The 14,181-nt window shown below is 41.5% G+C and overlaps 1 protein-coding gene across 1 annotated transcript; it reads right to left on the bottom strand.

The window, feature by feature from the left end:
- Positions 1 to 2,021: 2,021 nt before the first annotated feature.
- Positions 2,022 to 3,325, bottom strand: LOC113314967 (protein FANTASTIC FOUR 1-like). The gene has a single exon (XM_026563289.1). It carries the CDS (start codon positions 3,318 to 3,320, stop codon positions 2,460 to 2,462), a length of 861 nt encoding a protein of 286 aa, XP_026419074.1. The 5' UTR covers positions 3,321 to 3,325; the 3' UTR covers positions 2,022 to 2,459.
- Between the last annotated feature and the right edge of the window lie 10,856 nt (positions 3,326 to 14,181).

The raw sequence follows: 14,181 nt of genomic DNA, 5'->3' as shown, positions 1-14,181 counted from the left end.
CTTAAGAGATGTTGTTGTTTCAGGCTATGTAAAAATCTTAGCCTATGTGTGTATCCTCTTAAGGAGTGTCTGTCTAAGGAAGTCCTTAAAACAGACAATATGAACTTGGAAATCAAAGTTCGTGTGCTTTAATTCAAGCATAAGAGGAAGACGAATGATTACTAAGATGCTTCTTAGAAGATATTCCTCTGTGACCGAAGCCTGTGGCCATCATTGCAGAAACTCAATTGACTATGTGAGTCTAAAGTAAATGAGCAATGACAAAGTCTAGACATACTCGGAGAAGGCTAATTCGGTAAGATAACTATACTCTTTAATGAAGTAATTTTAGTTGATTCGTGAAGTCAAAAAGAGGTCTCAATAGACATGTAAAGTCAAAAGAGAACCTCACAGACTTAGAAAAGTCAACAGAAAAATTAGTGGTCCTTTGACGAAAGGATGTTCTAAAGAGATAGTTCGTAATTATACATCGAGGGGGAATGGGACTTAAGCTCATATAAAATAAACTTGCCATGAAGGATACTCAACCTTGCTGACTGGAGATCCCAAGATCAAGGTTTCGAATGAGACAACTAATTTATGGCGGGTAAAGGTAAACACTATCAGAGAATTATATTCTCTGTCCCTTCCCTATGGTGTAGATGTGATAGTGTGACTGCATGTGAAGGATGACTTTTAATAAGTCTTAATGAGTTCCATAGTTTCAATTTAAGATTGAAGTAGGGTGTAGCAGTGAACACTCTTAATGGAACTCACCTATCTGAATGAGGAAGTGGGTCGCTTTCTATGAGAATATGAGCTGATTCTCTAGAGCATTCTGAGAAACAAGACGTCCAGGGCCAAAATGGACACAACGGCGGAGCTTGGCAGCAACCTTGGAGATATCATGTGTGGTTGTTATCGCGAGTTACACCAAATGTTAGACAGTTCAAGACCTAATGGACACTGGCTAATAAGTAGTTCAGGTAACCTCTCACCAAGCAAAGGTTCAAGACCTTATGGACACATATGCCTATTCGTGATATTTCTTGTTTTCCGTGTTTTATCGTATTTTTATTCATGTGGGGGATTGTTGGAAAAAATACAGTTTTATGTGAATAAAAATTACTAATAAAAAGGTTTTTCCAAAAATAAAAAACACCTTCCAAATTTATCTCTTAGTTTTTTACGGGATAAGTTTACCATATATTTTTTGGATTTGGGTTAGGGTTTTATATAAGAAGAACCTCTTTTTATTGCCGATATATATAGAAAAACCTCTCTTATATATCCCCTGGGGTTGAGTACTTCTTCTTTGTTTTTCGATGTTTGATTCGAGGGTTTAAGTGCTAACGATTCCATGAGTTTTCCGCTGCCAAGTTCTAGTAGGACAAATTTGAATGTGCTATTCAAACTTTGTTAATATTGTTGTATCTTGGAGGCAGATGTACCCGTAGGGATATAGCATCATCTTTTCAGAGTGTAGCCGGGCATTCTTGTCTTAAGGACAGTATGTTGAACATGCGCCTCAATCTACCATTCGAGTTTCTTCTTTCTATGTTGTTTAACAGGATGTTCAAGACATCAACAGTTGGCTAACGAGAAGACACGAAAATCAGATAAGTGCCTCTTTATTATTTATTTGTTTGATCAATTTTAATTGTTATTCTCCAACATTATATAATATATGAAGGTTATTATAAAAAATTAGATAGATAATATATATATATATAGTTTGTTATTGAGAAGCATTGAAGTTCCTCAATGTTATTCCAAAGAATTCAAAAAGTTTTTTTGTGCAACAAACATTAACAATTTTGGATTGATCGGTGGTCATATCAATAAATATTATAATTTTGATTGTTGAAAAGACATTGTGTTATTATTTTAGATCCACAAATCCATCCGCTTACAATCCGTTTATCCGCGGATATTACATCCAACAGATAATAGAATGAACGTGGATGAAAATCTCAAATCCGTCATTCAGATGTTGCTCACCCATGGAATCTGTCGATTGTCCTAATTATCGAGGCCAAAACTGATCACTGCGTTGGAGTTGACTTTAAATGGAACATTTTCGGATCTTGCTGCCCATGGGTTAATACTGTCGGGGTAAAATTTACCGATCTACGTGTTTGGTGTTTATTACTGGTTCACAGCAGACAAACCTAAGCTTTCTTCTTTCATTTGCTTCTTTACATCTGTTGTAGAGGTCCCACGTAAGATACACGAGATCCCAGTGAAAACAAAATTTGGGTGTGCTAGCTAGCTCTTTGCCAGCACACACACATACATAAACCATTAAGGGTGAAAATTGGTAAGAATATCCTTTATTTACATCACTGTCCTTTCGATTTTTTGAAAAGTTCTCTCGTCTTCCTCCTTATGTTTTGGGCAAAACTTGGATTCCTCTGTTCCTCTCTCCACTGCTAAATTTAGTAATGGCAAAAAAAAAAAAAAAAAACCTTCAAAATTGATTAAAGTACATGTACAGTTGACCTATTCATATAATGATGATGATGATTAGCAATCAGCTCATGACATGACCTCATGAAACCTTCATTAGTCCCCACCAATGGAAACTTCAGTTCTTTTATCCTTTTACTCCTACTATCACTCCCCTCATCCTTAATTTCTTTTGTTTCGATAACTTCTTGTTGTTCTTTGATTTCTTCGTTTTCTTCTTCTTCTTCGATTTTTTTATCAATGAAATATAACCTGAGGCGACCATCTTGTCTAGAAGCCTGAAATATCGGTTTTGGATGAATAATATGAACTTGAATTAATTCTAATTTACCATCTTTTCTAACTGGTTTTAGAAAAGAATTAGGTTTTCCATTGTCTTGATTCATTGTTGATAAGGGTGGTGGAAATACTGCTTTCTTCTTTGATTTCAGAACATCTTCTTCGCCATGTTTATCAGATGATGATTTTCTTCTGTGTCTGTCTAATGATCTTATATGTCTTTCGTTAAGAATTGATGTTGATAATAAATCCTCCACCATGATCTTTTTCTCATCTTCTTCATCTCCTTCTAATTCCATTTGATCTGAACTTTCAAAACCTAAACTCTCTGTACATGTATTACCCACAAATCCACCATTACTAAAAATCTCACACATTTTATCATCATCGTTATCTTCCATGTTTCCTTTTGCTGCTGATCCGAGAGACGCCGATTCAAAAATGTTATCTGGTCTTTGACAATCAGATGAAATCAAACTCAATCCAGAATCTGAATTTTGATCTTGATCTGCTGGAGGGGAAGAAGAGGAAGAGGAAATCGGAAACCCTAGGAAATAGTGAAGCAGAGTTAAATTTTTTCTGAAACTAAGCATTTTTCTGAAACTGTCCCTAAACCAAATCGAAAAGTGAGAAAAGCTGTATTTATAGGAGCTGGCTGAGCTGGCATGAGGTAGATACAAAGAAGGAGGGGACGTGGATGTTGGTCGGTTTGTTAGAAGATGCGATGAGGAGCGTTAGATCATAATAATGTGCTGGATTGAAAGACCATTTGACCACAAAAAAAGTGGACCCTATCCCATGAGTATCTTTATCTAGTTCCGTTATATCCGCTATAATTTTTGGTAACGGTATGACAACTTAAATATTTGAGGTTTATCTGTCCATCTATGTATATCTTGCGTCTGATCTTATCGTTATTTTCCTTATTTGGAATTTTATTTTGGGATGAGCAAATCCTGGAAGTTACGACAGTGTTTACATGTATTGGAGAGAAAATGAAATTATGACAGTATATGAAAATAAAATGTTTGAGAAAATACAGTGTGAGATTTAACCACGGACATGCTCTCACCAGTCCCTTTGCTACGGCCCTGCCTTGGATCATGGGAAGAGGTCTTAGGTTCGAATCGGGGTAAAGGTGGGTGGTGTTATGAGGAGTGGATTTTTAATCGTGTAGTCAGATAGACTTGAAGTAGTGGTCTTTTCCGAGCACATCACTGTTAAACTGCGTCTTTTTTACGTAGTGATATTTTGTCTACGTCAAAGATATGTTAGCACCGCTATCCCAGCTGGTTATCCCATGGAAAGTCTTGTGAGGATGCGGCCGTGACAACTCACCTGGTATAAACATACGGATGGAATTTGATTGTATGATATGGTATGGCAAACAGACGTGATAAGAATTTCCAGGTTCTTGAGCTTTGTCTGGCTGCTTGCCTTGCTGTTTGTTTTGACTTGGTTTTTTTTGTTTTCTTTCGGAATTTCCTTCGACTCTTTTTCTCTTTTCGGTTCGCTTTTTGGGGGATTTGGGCTGTGACGTGGGACGTGCTAACTAGAACCATTAAATAATGCTCCTGCTATTCCACTACCTGCCTGGTATATTCCGTTCTTTCAACGTATTATTGACCAAATTTAAGTTATTAAAACAGAAAGAAAGATTCTAACAAGAAATATCTAACAACAAACCTGATATGGAAGGGTATTAATGATGCCTGAATCATCATTTGTCTTTGACTAAGCATGGGCGACATTTTAAAGAAGAGGTGGTGTTTGAAATTTTCTTTGCTCGCTCACTCACGCGTTGAGCGTATTTCATCGGGCAGCATCACAACTAATTTATTTTGTAACCTGTTATAGGTTTGAAGAAACTATTTTTTTTTTATTACCATTAGTATTTCATTCCATTAAGAAACGTTTACATGATCGTTTTCAAGAACAAAGAGTACATCATAAACATGAAAGAAATATAAAAAAAAGATGCAAAACGTAAATAAATCGCAAAGAGAAAGAGAGATCCATAACGGTAGCACCCAAATCTTTTACGGAGATATTGGACAAGGAATGGTACTCGAAATCACGATTCGACCGTTTTGATTGATTTTCTTCTTGGAAAAGAGATACTCCTATTAGAGAGGAGTGATTTGCCCAAAAACTCATGTTTAACGAGAAGCCCGTAACTATTCCGTTGAAGAAGAAATTGATCTTGCCTCCGTCAAATCGCCCGATGTACTTGTATCTAAAAACTTGAATCACGAACAAATCTTTAGAAAGAAACACTATAAAAGTGTAGATAAAATCGCTCTAGCGAAGAAAATAATCGTCCTAATAGCGAAGAAAATAATCGCCCTACTAACGAAAAAAATTATTCAAAACGTAAAATAAAACTAAAAACAAGAAATTTTTGCTCAGGTCTAGCCCCTAAAGGATCAGATCTGAACAAAGGAGGAAGAAGATGATAAGTTTTCATCAAGGTTGAAGAGAGAGAAAGGAAAAAAATTATTTAAAGGAAATCGTTTGAAGAAACTATTAGAGGGATGAATAGGACAAAAAGGGTATTAGATTATAATTTCAAAAACCCCTTATCATTTTTTTTATAATGACTAATTAACCCTTACATAGTTTAGTGTTGGTAATCAAGTTTCTATTATATTTACTCTAAAACAAAATCAGATTAGTTTTAGAGAGGAAATAAGTGTAGAGGAGAAAAAAAAAACTTTTGTGATATATTTGAAACCCTGGGTTTTGATTCACTCAACCAAAATGAGTGATTCAAGTGACAAATTTGAGAGGGGTGAATCTTTATATGACCGTGTATACCGCTAACTTGGATCCAATTAGCTTTTTGTTGCTCAAAATTATCTAAAATACATAAAAATATCAAAACTTTTAGATTTTCAGAGAGACTTACGGTTGGTGTTTTTCACGTAACCAACCGTAAGTGTGAGTTATGGTTCGTAATTGATGAACTACTAACCGTAACTGGTTGAATTTGGGAAAAATCCAACCGTAAAACCAGTTACGGTTGGTGTTAGTCTCCTCGAGAAGAACCGTAATTTAGTTATGGTTGATTTGTTCGTAACCTTCATTCCAACTGTAACCAATTACGGTTTTGTTTATGGGTGAAACTGTTTCTGCTGGTTTGGTAATTTTGGGTGTGTGGATGAGAAACAAATCTAAACCCTAAACAATGCACTGCACGGGAGTACTTTTGATTCGAGAGATCAATCTGTACAATCCTGGCCTAAACCAAGAAATGGTCGTTCCAGGCTTGCTTCGGTCACAAAGTGAAGGAGAAGGGTTGGTCTTAGGGAGGGAAACGAAGAGAGTAGTGACACCAGAATGGTTAATTCTGAAGATGTGGCTTGTTTTATGACTTGTATCAGAAAGTGGAACTGGCTTGCAGAGTTAAAAAGCTATCAGTTCTCGGTGATTTCTGGATACTATGTTGCTGCCGGCCAAAAACCTGTTGTTTGGTGGAAATAGGTGAAGCTTATTTATACAAGTCATATTTAAACGTACCCTGGTCTCGTAGGAAGTGGGAATGATTGGGTGATGAAAGAGTAGAGTAACGTATAACCGTCAGAAACCCATGCTTCTATGATAAAGGAAGTGGATCCGTTTACACCCGTTACTTCTTGCCACCACTAATTTTCCCGCTTCATGACACTTTCTTATAATGGGAGTATTGCATATCGCACATTGTAAACCGCCAGACCAATACCCTGATGAGTATCCCCCAGTTTGTGACATGTTTGATGTCTCGAGTGTTTTCGTAGAAAACGTGTAGCAGGTTGCTATGTGCCGCAAGTCAAAGTCAAGAGTCTTGCCACAGGAAAATAGCATGTGATGCTATTAGGCACGTCTTGGCTTGTCGCCTAAAACTTGCCACAAGTCCGTCAATTCGGTGACGAACTTGGATGGCTGAGATTGCATCTCATGAGGAAGGGTAGTCGTTGATTATGGCTACCTTCTGTTGGCGCCTGGTAATGGCGCAGTGGCGTTTTTGGTGTATGCCAGTGGCACTGCGGCATGACTAGTATATCTCGTGCATGCCAGTGGCACGGTGGTATAAGTGGCGCCTGACGTAGCCATGACCACGAGATTTAAGCGGCTGGTCGCCTAAAACTTTCCACAAGTCTGTTAGTTCGTTGGCGAATTTGGATGGTTGAGATTGCATCTCATGAAAAAGGATGGCCATTGATTATGACCATATCTTGTTGTATAGAAAAGTGGCGCCATTGGCATGGTGGCGTCTGGCGTAGCCATGGCATAGCGGCATGCCAGTGGTGTAGCCGTGGTAGCTGTTTTGGAATATTGGTGTTAGACCCAAATATGGCTCTGGCAATATTGGCCATGTTGCTAAGTTAAACTTAAGGCCTTAGGAGAATCACTTAACCTAGTTGGCATGACGACTTTAGCTAAACTAGGGTTTGGCGTATCGAAACCTTAATTAGCACGTGCACTGCGGAACGGTGGCGTGGCTGACAGAGTTGGCGCATGCCAGTGGCACGATGATGCAAGTAGCGCCTGGCGTAGCCATGGACGCTAGGTTTTGGCACATTGGTGTTAGACCCGAAATGTGGCGTGGCAACATTGACCTTGTTGCTACATAAATCCCAATGCTCTGGGGAACGTTACTTGGCTTGGTTGGCGTAGCAACTTTGCCTAAATTAGGGTTTGGCATTCCGAAACCCTAATTAGTGTGTGTGGCATGGGGACGCGGCATGGCAGCACATTTTGTGCAAACGGTGCCATAGTTGTGCCAAAGGAACTATAGCAACGCCATGGTGTGTAAATGGCCACAGGAGCAAGGATTGCCGTGGGTGGCTATGATATGGCGCCATTCCTAGGGCTTCCTGGGTCCCACACGACTTGTGGCATGTTGTGGGGTCGAAGTGGCATAATTTGTACCACGACTGGAAATTATGGCTTTGGTTAATGCAGAGTCGTGCTTCTGACTAGAAAACCCTAATTTAAGCTTATCATGGTGTTGGCCACGAACATGAGGTAGGTTAGCACGCAGGGCGCTATTTATGGCATGTTTTGGCACACTGCCACAAAGTGGCATGTTGGCATGCCGCTCATTCATTGGCGCAACATGACACGTTTGGCATGTTGGTGCGGTTTTTGGAAAGCCAATTGGCTTCGTGACCATCTGGCGCAGTTTCCCCTTTTTAACACTGTGGCAAGTTTAGAACAACCTGATTAGTCAAAAAAAAAAGGTCGACCAAGCATGGGCGTGGCTACACTTCTGGTGTGAGTGTGGAGGCTTTAGAGCGACCTGATTAGTCGATGGGAAATGGGGCTGGCAAGTATGGGCCCAGCCACAACTCATGGAAGTGTGGCAGGTTTAAAGCGACCTGATTAGTCGACAAAGGAGTAAGGGCCGGTTGGGTAGCATGGGGCGTGGCCAAGTGGCGTCGGCTGGCCTATGGCATGGCCACACTTTCTCTCATTGTTGCTCCTTCTCCGCGGCTCCTTTATTCTTTGCTTTCTAATTTTGGGTAGGACTTTGCACCTACTAATCCATGGCGGATTGTTGCTTACATGCATCAGTCTGGATAAATTTCATGTGAACATATTGAGTTGCTCAATAAATACGCTTGTGGAGAGGTTGAACACTCATCACTTTACATGGATCCGTTTCTTTGCAGAGTGACGGCACATTAAATGTGAGGTTTTACAATTTTACTCCTGAACTAAAAACCAACATCAATATTAAGTCCCCTGCTTAACACGTAACAGTGGCATTGTTGCGGGGTAAGCATGAGATGGTGACATATGAGGATAAAAATCGAAAGGAAAGACATTAAGAGATTGCCAGGAAAATTCGACTAACCTTTGGCAGGAGGCATGAGTAGTCTATGATCCTTGTGTTGGCATACTTCTGTCTTGGCCACAGGGTGCTGATGCCATGGAGTGTTGGCGCAGTGATCCTTAACACAAAGATGAGTGTTGAGGTGGTGAAGTCGTCAGCACTATGACAACAGCAGTGAGTGTTGAGGAGTTTGAACGTCTCAACACTAGGAGAAAATATGTGTTGAGGCAGTACGCCTAACAACATAGTGGTGAGCGTTGAGGAATTTGCAATCTCAACACTAAGGAAAAGATATATGTTGAGGCAGTTTGCCTGGAAACAGAGTGGTGAATGTTGAGGAAATTTCCAATGTCTCAACAATAAGGAAAAATATGTGTCGAGGCAGTTTGCCTGGCAACACGGATGATGAGTGTTAAGGAAATTTCCATGTCTCAACACTAAGAAAAAATATGTGTTGAGGCAGTTTTCCTGGCAACAAGGATGGTGAGTATTTAGGAGTTTGAATGTCTCAACACTAAGAGGAAAAATGTGTTGAGGAAGTTTGCCTGGCAACACATTGGTGAGTGTTGAGGAGTTTGAACGTCTCAACACTAAGAGGAAAAATGTGTTGAAGCAGTTTTCCTGGCAACACAGTGGTGAGGGTTGAGGAATTTACACGTCTCAACACTAAGAGGAAAAGGTGTGTTGGGGCAGCATACCTGGCAACACAGTAGTGAGTGTTGAGGAATTTACACGTCTCAACACTAAGAGGAAGGATTTGTTGAGGAAGCATGCCTAGCAACACAGTAGTGATTGTTGAGGAATTTACACGTCCCAACACTAAGAGGAAATGTGTGTTGTGGCAGCATGCCTGGCAGCATGCCTGGCAACACAGTAGTGAGTGTTGAGGAATTTACACGTCTCCACACTAAGACGAAAGGTGTGTTGTGGCAGCATATCTGGAAACACAGTAGTGACTGTTGAGGAATTTACACGTCTCAACACTAAGAGGAAGGATGTGCTGAGGAAACATGCCTAGCAACACAATAGTGATTGTTGAGGAATTTACACGTCTCAACACTAAGAGGAAGGATGTGTTGAGGAAGCATGCCTAGAAACACATAGTGAATGTTAAGGAATTTACACGTCTCAACACAAAGAGAAAGGATGTGTTGAGGAAGGATGCCTAGCAACACAGTAGTGAGTGTTGAGGAATTTACACGTCTCAACACTAAGAAGAAAGGATGTGTTGAGGAAGCATGCCTAGCAACACAGTAGTGAGTGTTGAGGAATTTACACGTCTCAACACTAAGAGGAAAGATGTGTTGAGGAAGCATGCCTAGCAACACAGTAGTGAGTGTTAAGGAATTTACACGTGTCAACACTAAGAGAAAGGATGTGTTGAGGAAGCATGCCTAGCAACACAGTAGTGAGTGTTGAGGAATTTACACGTCTCAACACTAAGAGGAAGGATGTGTTGTGGAAGCATGCCTAGCAACACAGTAGTGAGTGTTGAGTAATTTACACGTCTCAACACTAAGAGGAAAAGATGTGTTTAGGAAGCATGCCTAGCAAAACAGTAGTGAGTGTTGAGGAATTTACACGTCTCAACACTAAAAGGAAGGATGTGTTGAGGAAGCATGCCTAGAAACACAGTAGTGAGTTTTAAGTAATTTACACGTCTCAACACTAAGAGAAAGGATGTGTTGAGGAAGCATGCCTAGCAACACAGTAGTGAGTGTTGAGGAATTTACACGTCTCAACACTAAAAAGAAGGATGTATTGAGGAAGCATGCCTAACAACATAGTAGTGAGTGTTGAGGAATTTACACGTCTCAACACTAAGAGGAAAAATGTGTTGAGGCAGTATGCCCGACAACACAATAGTGGTGTTGAGGAATTTTCACGTCTCAACACCAATAGGAGAGTGTGTTGAGACAGCATGCCTGACAACATAGTAGTGAGTCTTGAGGAATTTACACGTCTCTACACGAAGAGGAAAGGTGTATTGAAGCAGCATGCCTGGCAATATAGTAGTGAGTGTTGAGTAATTTATACGTCTCAACACTAAGAGGAAGGATGTGTTGAGGAAGCATGCCTAGCAACACAGTAGTGAGTGTTGAGGAATTTACACGTCTCAACACTAAGAGGAAAAATGTGTTGAGGCAGTATGCCTGACAACACAATAGTGGTGTTGAAGAATTTACACGTCTCAACACCAAGAGGAGAGTGTGTTGAGGCAGCATGCCTGACAACACAGTAGTGAGTGTTGAGGAAGTTACACGTCTCAACACGAAGAGGAAAGGTGTGTTGAGGCAGCATTCCTGGCTACACAGTAGTGAGTGTTGAGGAATTTACACGTCTCAACACTAAGAGGAAGGATGTGTTGAGGAAGCATGCCTAGCAACACAGTAGTAAGTGTTAAGGAATTTACACGTCTCAACACTAAGAGGAAAGGATGTGTTGAGGAAGCATGCCTAACAACATAGTAGTGAGTGTTGATGAATTTACACGTCTCAACACTAAGAGGAAGGACGTGTTGAGGAAGCATGCCTAGCAACACAGTAGTGAACTTTGACGAATTTACACGTCTCAACACTAAGCGGAAAAATGTGTTGAGGCAGTATTCTTGACAACACAATAGTGGTGTTGAGGAATTTGCACGTTTCAACACCAAAAGGAGAGTGTGGTGAGGAAGCATGCCTGACAACACATTAGTGAGTGTTGAGGAATTTACACGTGTCAACACGAATAGGAAAGGTGTGTTGAGGCAGCATGCCTGGCAACACAGTAGTGAGTGTTAAGGAATTTACACGTCTCAACACTAAGAGGAAAGGATGTGTTGAGGAAGAATGCCTAGCAACACAGTAGTGATTGTTGAGGAATTTACACGTCTTAATACTAAGAGATTTAAAATTTATTTGATATGCTTAATAGATATAAAACATTAGTTTAAGGATAGTTACTTAGCTCTGTCTCCGTTAGGTATGTCCTTCGCGCATGACTGGGTTTTAGGCGTATCAGGCTCTCCCGTGAGTAAGCAGCGTGACGAAAGTCCCCATGTGTAATTATCCTGAGCTTATTTCCTCATGGAAGATATGCTTCCATTGATTCGCTGGTAAGGCGGTGACTGCGTTTAAACTTCTAAACCTTGAGGAGGCTTCAGTCCCCAAGTGTAGCTTACTTTGATTGTACCACCTTGAATCCACGCCTCTGTGATTTGATACAAGTTTATCGTACTCTCCTAGATGGGATGCTTGGAACATCACATGGACGAAATATTCTGTGTAGTGGTTGCTGCTATGGTTAAGCTCAAACGAGCAGCAACGGTTCTTGGCAGCAGCTGTGATCAGAAGAGATTTGGTTGGCTGCGATCACAATCCTTGACAGGGAGGAGTGGCGGCTATGGGAACGAACCTTGGTAGGAAGGAGTGTAGGCTTCTAGAGAGAACGTTGAAGCGTCTTCTGGAGTGAAACGTTGAAGAGGAGCGGATTCTGGAGGTGAGACGTTGAAGCGGCTCCTGGAGCGAAACGTTGAAGCGGAGCGGCTTCTGGGGAGAACGTTGAAGCGGCTCCTGGAGTGAAACGTGAAAGCGGAACGGCTTTTGGAGCGAAACGTTGAAGAGGAGCGGCTTCTGGAGGTGAGACGTTGAAGCGGCTCCTGGAGCGGAACGTTGAAGCGGAGCGGCTTCTGGGGAGAACGTTGAAGCGGCTCCTGGAGTGAAACGTGGAAGCGGAGAGGCTTCTGGAGCGAAACGTTGAAGCGGAGTGGCTTCTGGGGAGAACGTTGAAGCGGCTTCTGGAAGCGAAACGTTAAAGCGGAGCGGCTTCTGGAGCGAAAAGTTGAAGCGGCTCCTGGATCAAAGTTCGAAGCGCCAATGCAACACGGATGAGAGCTTGAAAATATATCTCGGCGCTGCACCTTGGAGAAATAAAAAAATCTCACACACATGCTCCATCGTAGATTACATGGTTTTGTGAACACAGTCCCCAGAAAGCATTAGTGCACAACTCCACCAATTGATGTTCGGTCACATTTGGTTTATGACAATCTAACGCCCGAATTCTGAATCCCTTGACTAATCATTCAGATTTTCATTGTTTCGCTCCTTTTGAGTTGTGGCCTTGTCCGTCTGAGCCTTAGCAAAAACTTCTTGTATTTCCATCAAATCAACAATCATAATAGGGGATCGGCTTCCTCTGGCTCCCCCAGTTTCTCGTCCTGATGGTGGAGTAGCAGCGGCTCTGGTGACGGTTGGAGGTGTCACACTTGAAGAAACGTTGGGGGTGGCGGCAGAGACTCTGGCTCTGGTAACCGGAGGTGTAACGCCTGAAGGAACATTTTTCGTGCCGCTGGTGTTGACATGTGGCGTGTTAATGCCACTGGAAGGAACGTTAATACCGAGAGTAATTTCAGCACTAGTGTTTTCAGGGTTTGTTGCTGATCCGGACCTGAGTTCTACCATCTTGAGATCGGGATTGAAAAATGAAATTTGCAGATTGGAAATTGATATTGCAACCGAGAGATTAATCTCCCACTGTGGTCGCCAATTGTTTATGGGTGAAAACTGTTTTTGCTGGTTTTGGTAATTTTGGGTGTGTGGATGAGAAACGAATCTAAACCCTAAACAATGCACTGCACGGGAGTACTTTTGATTCGAGAGATCAATCTGTACAATCCTGACCTAAACCAAGAAATGGCCATTCCAGGCTTGCTTCGGTCACAAAGTGAAGGAGAAGGGTTGGTCTTAGGAAGGGAAGCGAAGAGAGTGTTTGAGACCAGAATGGTTAATTCTGAATATGTGGCTTGTTTTATGACTTGTATCGGAAAGTGGAACTGGCTTGCAGAGTGAAAAAGCTATCAGTTCTCGGTGATTTCTAGATACTATGTTGTTGCCGACCAAAAACATGTTGTTTGGTGGAAATAGGTGAAGCCTATTTATACAAGTCATATTTAAATGTACCCTGGTCTCGTAGGAAGTGGGAACGGTTGGGTGATGGAAGAGTGGAGTAACGTATAACCGTCAGAAACCCATGCTTCTATGATAAAGGAAGTGGATCCGTTTACACCTGTTACTTCTTGTCGCCACTAATTGTCCCGCTTCATGACACTTTCTTATAACGAGCATATTGCACGCCGCACACTATAAACCGCCAGACCAATACCCTGATGAGTATCCCCCAGTTTGTGACATGTTTGATGTCTCGAGTGTTTTCGTGGAAAACGTGTCGCAGGTTGTTATGTGCGGCAAGTCAAAGTCAAGAGTCTTGCCGCAGGAAAATAACATGTAATGCTATTAGGCACGTCTTAGCTGGCCGCCTAAAACTTTCCACAAGTCCGTCAATTTGGTGGCGAACTTGGATGGCTGAGATTGCATCTCATGAGGAAGGGTAGCCGTTGATTATGGCTACCTTATGTTGGCGCCTGGTAATGGCGCAATGGCGTTTTTGGTGTATTCCAGTGGCACTGCGGCATGAATGGTATAGTTCGTGCATGCCAGTGGAACGGTGGTATAAGTGGCGCCTGGCGTAGACATGGCCACGAGATTTAAGTGGCTGGTCGCCTAAAACTTTCCACAAGTCTGTCAGTTCGGTGGCGAATTTGGATGGTTGAGATTGCATCTCATGAGAAAGAATGGCCATTGATTACGGCCATA

The sequence above is a fragment of the Papaver somniferum genome, chromosome 10 (assembly GCF_003573695.1).
Source record: "Papaver somniferum cultivar HN1 chromosome 10, ASM357369v1, whole genome shotgun sequence".
Classification (NCBI taxonomy): Eukaryota; Viridiplantae; Streptophyta; class Magnoliopsida; order Ranunculales; family Papaveraceae; genus Papaver; species Papaver somniferum.
Note: the sequence above shows the minus strand (reverse complement) of the source record. Positions and strands in the feature narration are given on the sequence as shown.

Excerpts from the sequence above, each read along its gene's own strand:
- LOC113314967 (XM_026563289.1), bottom strand. The coding sequence starts at position 3,320 with ATGCTTAGTTTCAGAAAAAATTTAACTCTGCTTCACTATTTCCTAGGG.